This window comes from Orbicella faveolata, unplaced genomic scaffold, assembly GCF_042242905.1.
Source record: "Orbicella faveolata isolate gen_17 unplaced genomic scaffold, um_ofav_v1 contig_46, whole genome shotgun sequence".
Classification (NCBI taxonomy): domain Eukaryota; kingdom Metazoa; phylum Cnidaria; class Anthozoa; order Scleractinia; family Merulinidae; genus Orbicella; species Orbicella faveolata.
In genome coordinates this window covers 20,426,887-20,437,144 of record NW_028301576.1, presented here as the reverse complement: position 1 = coordinate 20,437,144, position 10,258 = coordinate 20,426,887, and the positions used below count along the sequence as shown (strand labels likewise).

The following is a 10,258-nucleotide window of genomic DNA, read 5'->3' as shown; positions in this document are numbered from 1 at the left end:
TTCAAACATGGCTGATACTAGTATTTCTGTGCTGTGAACAGTTATCAACGTGTATTTGGCTGTATAGGGGAGAATTTTAAGTTGTTCAAATTGTTCTAGTTAGGTACTCGGTACTCGGTATCAAGATGCAGAGAAACACCCGTATGCAGCGAGAACTTAGCATTCTAAAGAAGGAACCACCGCCTGGAATCTCATGTTGGCCAGTTGACGACCAAATTGATAAGCTGCAAGCAGGTTTTGACTTGATTCCTTGTTATTCCTTGGTTTATAGTCTTAAGTTTATCATAGACTGGCTGAAAGCGTGCCATTTAAGAAAGTTGACATTCCCCGCAAGATCTTCTTAAATCTGTAGAGCGCTGGAGAGCGCTAGCTTAAAGGAGGTCACTCCAAAAAGCTTACCTTGCCTATAGCTTGAGTAAACATTTCGCTTTTCCACTCACCGAAATTTCAGCCTTAAAAGTCCCCGCTATCCTGAGGAAATTTGTCTCGAAAGAAGCCCAAAACTGTACTTGGCAGCCAGACTGTGTTTATATATGCGACGTCATTCCGTCCGACTCCGAATTGGCGGGAAGGAGAAAAACCTCCACAATGCTCCTACACAATGTAAGCACAGTGTATTTTTTTCCAAGCGATTATCCACTTCTCTATTTTCACCGCTATCATTTTCGGAGTTTGGAGCATGTTTGGCTCAAAATAATACGGCTCAAGAGCAGCCATAACCCAGAGTGGTGGTTAAAAGGCTTGTCAGAAGCCATTTTTACAAATTTATATATCTGCAGAAATTCTTGTGCCCTCATTAGCTAATTTTCATTGTGAGTAAGTGGACAGACACATGAATTTATAATTGATGCGATGCATCGATGAGCAAGAGTGGATAATTTGACGATTTGTTGAGAATGAATAGACAATTAATTTTGTCATAGCATCACATAGTCAAAGTAGTCTATGGATCCACTTGGCTATCCACACCTACTTTGACAATCTTATGAAATTCACGATTGATAACAGGACAGACACATGAAAAACTGATATCAATTGGTTAATTGGACAAAATGTCTCGGACAGAATGACGTCACAAAAACGCAGCCTGGCTGATTAACCAAGTGATGGCGAGGTCAATACTGTAAGGTCGAGGTTTGAGATTTTTCTGTTAAGACCAAATGTTTGAGGTTGATGGGTTGTTTATTACTGTATATGGCATTTTGCTTTGTTTTTGCAAGCCATTAATTGACCTGTGGGAGAATAATGCCCTACAATTAGCCAATCAGAGCATGTGTTACAATGTATGTCGGCTACAGGAGCAAGCCATCTAATAATTATGTTGAACATCCATCAAGCATGTCCTACATGTATACTCCCTCAGCAGACATTTTTCTTCTTGAAATGAAGTGTCTGAAGACTTGCTCGAGATCTCCACTCGTAGATTGTCAAACATTTCATGGCTTAATCAGCCAGAACATGATCAAATGGTTTATGATGTGCTTAGAAAGTTGTAAAATACTTTGTGTATGCCAGAATCTCAGAATAAATCTCAGATGCCAAATGAACTCTTCATAAGGTAGAGAGAGAAAAACAATCCTTTACCACTGAAGCATGTTTGCTGCTTTGCAAGGGTTGTACTGTATGCCCGGTCTCTTCTGCATTGGCTCAAAAGGGTTTTTTTTGTGGGGAGAGTTTGTTAAGAGATGTGAGTGCAGGCATAAAATAATGTGGAAAGTGATGGCAGAGGTTTGCTACCCAGTGGATCCTTTTGACTTGGTGCCTGCACTCACCTTGAACAGATTTCTATGAGGAGTGCTTTGAACAACTTCTGCAGAGGAGAGAGCCATACTGAATGCTTAGAAAAATATCTGTATGCCTAACATCAGGTCAAGTTCTTTTAAGCTCTGAAGACTGGATAATGTGTATAAGTTTTGTGATTATTTTTCTTTTTTTTTCTTTAGAAATCTTAGGTTCAAAAGGAACACCCTATAGTGGAGGGACTTTTAAGCTGGAAATTCAACTTCCTGAGAGGTTGGTAGACACTTTGTATATATGTACACTACCTGCATTGTTGACGTCTATCACGGCATGACATTTTTTGTTGTGTCTTTAGTAACAAGACGTGTCCCAGTGTGTACAATGTAGGTAATAACGACTTTGTCATACATTGCACTATTTGATCCCTTGCTTTGTGTAAAGCTGTTACATGTATGATAGCTGACCAAAATACATTTAAGTTCTTTGATTCCTTAATTTTCCTTCATAGGCTTTGCAATAGCATTGAAGGATACAATTCCCTTTTTAAAAACAGCCTCAATCTGCAACTTATAGAGTTGATGAATATCCAAAACACTAAGGGTGCATTTCTTTAAAAAAAAATCCAAGATTGGATTCTTAAATCCGAAAACGGATTTTGCATTTCTTTACTAAACTGATCGATCCTAGATCACTTGGATCATGGTGCATCAAAGGAACCAAAGAATCCTTGCCCGGAGTGGATTCTTCCGTTCCTTTGATGCACCATGATCCAAGAGATATTGGAATAATCTGTTTAGAAAAGAAACGCAAAATCCATTTCGGATTTAAGAACGCAGTCTTGGATTTTCTTAAAGAAACGCACCCTAGGAAAATAGACACACCAAATAATATGTAGCAATGCAGCAAATAATATTGTAATGTTAGTGCTGCAAGTAGCGCTAGCATCTTGTTGTAAGCAGTGCTGCAAGTTATTATAAATTGCAAGTAATGTTTGTGATGTAAGTAAATTTAGTATTGTAAAATTGTAAATTATAAAGTGTGGTAAACGAACAAAAATGGACACGTAATAATCATCCTTTTGTTATTTGCAGATACCCATTTTACCCTCCTAAAGTGCGGTTTGTTACTAAAATCTATCATCCAAACATTGATGGAAATGGCCGCATCTGTCTTGACACTCTTCAAATGCCTCCAAAGGTACAGTAACTAATATTTTTGCATACATTGACGAAGAAGAACACATTTGGAATCCTGGGGCCTAATTTTTAGTGCACTAGCCAGGCTCCTGATCAAGCTGTCAAGGTTGATTCTGGCTGTGGTCACATGTTGTGTTCTTGAGCAAGACACTTTTACAAGCCATTTGTTGCATCTCCCGCTGCAGATGAATCTACATCAATTTGTATTAATGTAAGAGGCAAGCTGATGATAACCTGAGGTCTAACCTCTGATGGGATGTCGATTTTGATCCAGGAATGACCATGCAGTAATAATATTTCTAGTGTCATACTATTACAGCTGGATGAGTAGCCTGCAGAACAGGCGGATTAGCAGGGCAGAGAGTGAAACGCAAGATATGACAGTTTGTGCCAGTTTGGCTCATTTGCATTTTTTAACGTTACACCACATTGGAATACAGTACATACATGGACATGAGACCTAGAAATGGCACAGGGGTTTGGTATAAATTTACGATTTCAGCTCAAGGATAACTGGTTTTCACAGGCAGGCAATACTTTTTGAACTGAAATTCTTTATATTAAGAAAAACTTTGGACCGGTAGATGGTCAAACCAGGTGGGCAAAATCATCCTCACAGCTGGTCAATTTGTCTGGTGCCTGGGTGGCCCTTACAGAAACCACTGATGGTAGTTTTACTTCTTAAAACACAACCCAGCTTTCTTATGCAGAGCATCAGGCTGAAGCAGTTTCCGTCTTTTTCACTCTTGGTATCCACTGCACACAGCTTCAAGTTGTGCTGTGGAAACTGTTAGTCATGATAACATTCCCATGTTTAACACAATTTTTTGAAATGTTAATTACAGGGAGCTTGGAAACCAGCGTGGAACATTTCAACTGTGCTGACATCGATCCAACTTCTGATGGCAGAACCAAACCCAGAGGATCCACTCGATGCTGAAATTGTAATTATTTTTTAATTAGTATTAAGTAATTGCAGGTTCAAAAAAGTATATTCTCCTTCTGGGCAGGTAGGTACCTTTCATTCTCACTTGCCCAATGGGCAAGGGATCAGAGAAGTCGTCTGCCAACTAAATCATTAAAAGAGCAAACTAAGACAAACTAAGGGAAAGCTGGAACCCTGAATTATGTAATTTAATAAAATGAAGAAGCTAGTCATAAAAGGGGATAAGTGACGATTTTGGTTGCTTTTCTTTTTTCTTGCTCCAAATTAGCTGAATTTTTGCATGTGGTCTTCAATGTAATAGAAAAATGTGGTTCTGTATTTTTGTCGCTGGTTTTTGCTTTGTTTTCGAGTTAAAACGTAGGCAAAAAACTTGGCTTTTCCTAGCCATGTCTTTAGGAGTTTATTTGTTGAACAGCAAACAGGCAGACTCTTTATAGTGTATGAAGTCAAAACCAAATCCCACAGCATATAGAGCGGAAATCTGGGAACGGATTGTTTACACCGGTTATTGTGACGTGAACACAACACGTGAATCGATCGAGCGTCAAACGAAATGCCATCAAACAAAAAAGAGATGTGCCGTATTAGAGCTCTGTCAACTAATATCTTAAGCATTGTTTTAAAGTACCTTGTGTGCCTACCTGGTGGTTGAGAGGCATCATAAAGCCTCGATAAACCCGTAAGTCATCAGCACGTTTTAAAGAATCAAAATGTGTTCTGAAACTTCGAAGGCAGCTGATATACCGTAATCGTGTTATCGGCGTTCGAAGTCAGATCGAGCCAGGTAGCAAAGTCCAAGAGCAGTTCTTGCCCAAGAAAAATACCCTCTGGTGAGTTGTGGCCCATTTGCCAAGCGTTGCTAGCGTCAAAGTTTGGAAAGCGAGAACTGGTTTTAGAGTGATAAAATTTGTCTTGTATCGACCGCCATGTCTTCCCGCGCACGAGGTGTAAAGATCCTTCCCGGCATGCATTGCGATTACGTTCTGCGGACGTTTCTCGAACTGGTAACTAGATTTAAACATAATAATGGCCAGCAAGTGGCGATCGATTGTAACAGATCTGTGATCCAGTTTGCGTTGATTTTATTTCAAATCGGCATGATTTGTAGTGTTTTGAGCTTCTGGGATCAGGGGACATGCAGATGTATGGAGACCCGTACGTTGTGCAGAAGGGTTAATCTGTTAATCTGTCAGCCCTATTTATAGAGCGTTTTCACGTGGAGTCATCAAATTCTTAAATCCAAAACTAAACAGCCGCCAAAGTTGTTGTCCTCATCAGGCATAAGAGGTACCAGCGCATTTTGAACTTGGAAGTTATGGCGGTGCGTGACATAAAGCTACGATCGCGTTTGTCGAAAACTATGTTTTATCTCGTGATTTTTTAGCCATTGAAGACGTTGCCGTATTTGAAAAAGTGTTTATTGAAATGTTTATTTGTTTTGTTTTATTTTTATTTACACCTTTTTTTGACCTGAAATCAACATTTTTGAGCTTATACGTTGCGTGAAATTACCATTTTCAGGAGCCCATCATGGGCTCCTACCATTTTGCTGTTTTCTAAGTGAAACCAACATCCTTGCCGTCACGCGTTAACGCGAAATCAACATTTTAACCTATTTAGACCTGAAATCAACATCATTGAGCTTATGCGCTGCGTGAAATTGACATTTTGCTGGTCTCTAAGTGAAACCAACATCCTTGCCGTCACGCGTTAACGTGAAATCAACATTTTAACCTATTTAGACCTGAAATCAACATTTTTGAGCTTATGCGCTGCGTGAAATTGACATTTTGCTGGTTTCTAAGTGAAACCAACATCCTTGCCGTCACGCGTTAACGTGAAATCAACATTTTAACCTATTTAGACCTGAAATCAACATCATTGAGCTTATGCGCTGCGTAAAATTGACATTTTGCTGGTTTCTAAGAGAAATCAACCTCCTTGCCGTCATGCGTTAACGTGAAATCAACATTTCAACCTACTTAGACCTGAAATAAACATCATTGAGCTTATGCGCTGCGTTAAATTGACATTTTGCTGGTTTCTAAGTGAAACCAACATCCTTGCCGTCACGCGTTAACGTGAAATCAACATTTAAACCTTTTTTGACCTAGAATCAACATTTTTGAGCTTATACGTTGCGTGAAATTGACATTTTGCTGCTTTCTAAGTGAGATCAAAGTCCCTGCGGTCGCGGCGGGCCGATCCTTTGTTATGATAAACCGAGGCGAGACTTCGACTTATAACAAAGGCTTGGCTTGGTTATTATAACAAAGGATCGGCTCTGTTTATCATAACAAAGGCCCGGCTTCGTTTATTTGCAGCCTCGGCGGGAAAAGGGCGTTAGGTATTTTAATCAAAAGTGAACTTTGTCGAAAACGCTTCAAATTTCGCATAGAGTTTTGTTTAGGTATGTTTAGCAATGTCCCGTAGTTTTTGCGCTAAACCTTGCTTCGTTTTCAGGATATTGCGTATGCAAAAAACCACTCGGTTTTCCTAGCGGCGTCTTTATAAAGCGAAGCAAAAACCAGCGGCAAAAATACAGGAACACGTTTTTCTATTACATTGAAGACCACATGCAAAAATTCAGCTAATTTGGAGCAAGAAAAAAGAAAAGCAACCAAAATCGTCACTTATCCCCTTTTATGACTAGCTTCTTCAAATGTTGTTTAGCATTTCAAAAGCATACATGTCAGGCAATGTCAGTCTGATCAAGTTGTGTCTATTTTATACAAAGAGGGTCTACCATATGTTTGGCAGGATGTGGGAAGACAGAAATTTTGATGGTGGGATGCAGGAATAATACTTCAGCAGGAGCGGCATTTGCTCATTTCGATTCATGTAGGTGGGATGCCAGATAGCAGAAGTGGAATGAAAAACAGAACATCATAAGTTACAGATCTATATTACACAGAGTGACTTCTGCAACTCTAATTCTGGAATCAGAATGGTCATTCTGAGCGAGGCAGGATGACACGATTGAGCCCAAAATGGCCTGGGAATGCCGGATTGGAAAAGGCTATGTTGGTTCGTGTTCATGGTAGCACTCTGCACTTGTGTATCGTGTTTTGTGCTCTTCCCTGCTCTGCAGGCTACCTGGACAAATGCATGCCAGTAGACCTACAGAATGAAAGTTAATACATGTACTTGCATAATGCATGCCATTCTAAAATCTTTTTGCTCCTGCAGTCTAATGAATTCAAGTACAACAAGCCACAGTTTCTTGAAAAAGCAAAAGAATGGACTCAAAAGTATGCGACTAGTAACAAAGTTACAGCTGCTTCAGTAAAGGTACGGTTGGTCTTAAAATGTTTTAACACTGTTGAGCCATGTGAAATATTATCAATAATGTTTACCGGTATGTGTTTTGTTTCAGTTGCCAGGATTATGGTAGAATTGGAAATAATAGGGATGACACCATCTTTGCTTCGTTCTCTGTCTACTCTAGACATGTTTTACTTGGCCAAAAATTTCTCAAACTCTGCTATGGCCCCGTTCTCCCAGAGGCAGGGCTGGAAAAAAAAAATTGAATTCCACCTTGCCCCTCAGACAAGCAGCTCTCAAATCTTGCTTACCCTGGGCAAGTCTTAGTTCTTAGCTGACTCATTTCGTAATGTTTCAAGGTGACTTGCTTGGGCCCTTGCTCATTGTGCAAGTTAGAATGAAACATTACTAGTGCTTGTCCCAGATGACTGGATGGCACTTTTTGCAAGCCCTGAGAGGAGAGAAAGAATTAAGTCACAAACTCTGCTTCTGAACGCCCTGCTATTTTAACTCTTAGCTATTTTGGGATATATTTTTATAAGGACGAAGCACAATTCACTGTAACAATTGAGACTACAAGCCCTAGTTTTCTATGAGGGAATAGTCAATGAGGTGTAGCCAAGTTGGCTATCTCTCATATAGAAAATGAGGGTGACTAGTCTTATTTTAGTAGACACTCTAAAGGATTACACCACAAGACCTACAATTTTGCATATTTTTAGATTCAATAATTTTCAGTTTCAAGAGCAGTACATGTGCGATCGTTGTCTATCAGGGAATAGAAAACAATGAGAGAATCAACCAGATTCATGGATTTCCAGTAGAACACAGCTGAGTGGCTACTAGTCCATCATTCATGCAGTATTTGGTAACTGGAAATTTGTAAGATTGCATTTGGTAACCACACAGACAAAAGATGATAAACCTGAACATCAACTAGCCAAACTGGTTTTCTTGACAGGTTTCTTCAAGTGACACTCATGTTGAAGCTGAGGACAGCAGTGATGAAGAGAATCCAGAAAACAACCCTCCTGTCCACCCCAGCCAGGGGGTCAAGAGAGCAGCCTCTGCACACCTCCCTAGAGAAACCAAAACGCTGAAACAAAATAATGAATAGCCTTGTTCAGAAACATTCTGTGATAGGATCAGTGAACAAATTAAATTTAATTCGTTATGAACTCAGAAGGCCACCCTTAACCTGTATGCCTGAGTCATTTGAAAAATACAATGTAGTTTCATTTTGTCAAGCTTGCTAGTTGCATTTGTTGACATTTTCTTAAAAAAATACAAAATTCTTTGTAATAAATTGAGTAAAAACCACTGTATAAGAAATATGTAACAATTCATGAAATAAAATATTCAGTTCTTCAAGTTTTCTCTGATTTCGATTGTAAACCTCCTGAAAAATATGTGAAGGAAAGATTTACTACTCTTTGGCTTTGCACATGCTCAAATTTTCCAGGCATAGTCAATCAATAAACGGATAATCAATATCAGTTGAAGATTGACGATAGCAATTAATGAAAATTGATAAAGATAAAAGTTGTGACTTATCGATTGTTATCAATTACCGATAGTAATCGATAGCGACTGATTCATCTGTTGGTATCGATTATTATCCAATGGTATCAGAAATTATGTTTGTTCTTTTACAAGTTATGCTGATAAAATGTTTGACAAAATTTGTCTATAATGGTTTTATTTGGTCAATTTATCATAGCCTGCTTGCCTTTTACAATCACTGACAGCTGGTAGAAACATTTTGGGCTTTACATCTTTCTTTGCTACAGTCATGGACTAAAGCAGTGGAGACACTCCCCCCCCCCCCCAAAAAAAAAAACCCTGTGTTTTTCAATGTCCAATTTTCACATTTCGACCCCCTTTTCAATGTCGTAACCACGTGAGCGTCCATGGAGCATATTTCAACATTGAAAAGGGGGAGAGGGGGGCATAAGAAATTAAAACAAACGTAAGAACAGATCTCGGGGTAGGCCAAAATGAAAATACAATCTAGTAGCATGCTGAAGATGAACGTCTCGTGTTGTTCCAGGTATTATTTTACACAATGACAAAACCATCTGAATAATTGCGGTGGTTATTGTCGATTTTCTTTTAATCGATAACGATAATTATTGACATTCCTGAAGACAGGAATTATCGATTGTAAATGGGTTTTTGCCAATAATGAGCAATTGATAAAGAAATTTTTCTGTGAGTTATCGATTGTTATTGATTACTAATGTCAATCGACAGCGATGAGCTATTGATATCGACTGAATAGATTGATTTCCAATATCGATTTTTATCGATTGACTACGCCTGGAAGTTTTCACTATCATGTTAATGTTTGATGCTTTAAAAATCTCACTATTATGCTGGAAAGGCTAATATTTATCCAAAGCACTTGTTTTATTGAAGCATGAGGCATGCCTCGATGAAGGAAAGTCTCTAGTACTAATAATGAAAAAAAAACGCGCTCTGATCGAGCAGACCGCTTGAATTAGCCTGTTGGCATGTGCTGTGTACTGTGTAGTCAAGGGACTGGTGCCCAGATTTTTCTCGGCCTGCTCAAAGCCCCAAATGTCTACCTTGTCCGTCTCCAGACATATCGCATAAAAGTGTTATACAGAGATGGATAACGGATTAGAAATGCCATCTTTGAATGATGTTTAACCCATTGACACCTGTGCCGGCCGTCATCCCCCGTGACCCCCCGTGACGAGTGTTGGCCCTTTGTTCCACTTCTGACGTCATCACCTTTGAATAAAATTAACCTCACCTATACTCGAGTTCTGTAGGAGGAAAAGAACTTTCGAGTGATACCCAGACCAAAGAAAACTAAATCGAGCGTGAACTATGCACAAAAATGCTCAGAAATTGGAGTGCAAAACTCGGAGCAAAATTTCCCTCAACTACACTTGGCTACTCCGTGCTAATAATTTCCCGTCTTGGTGATTCTTTCTCGGGAATTCTTGAACTGGAAGCAAGCCCAATAGAAGGTCAACAACTGCAGCAAAAAGATAAGAAAAGTAGTAAAAGGAAAGGAGAAAAAAATTAAAAAACCGAAAAGCCTATTTCTTATATCAAAATATTGATTTGCGCGCATGCCCGA

General features: G+C 39.2%; 1 protein-coding gene across 1 annotated transcript; it reads left to right on the top strand.

The window, feature by feature from the left end:
* LOC110067041 (ubiquitin-conjugating enzyme E2 T-like) lies at nt 1-8,517 on the top strand. Its single transcript, XM_020774318.2, has 6 exons — nt 1-234; nt 1,944-2,013; nt 2,832-2,937; nt 3,782-3,880; nt 7,072-7,173; nt 8,108-8,517. Exons 1-6 carry the CDS (start codon nt 126-128, stop codon nt 8,261-8,263), a joined length of 642 nt encoding a protein of 213 aa, XP_020629977.2. The 5' UTR covers nt 1-125; the 3' UTR covers nt 8,264-8,517.
* The last annotated feature ends 1,741 nt before the right edge of the window (nt 8,518-10,258 follow it).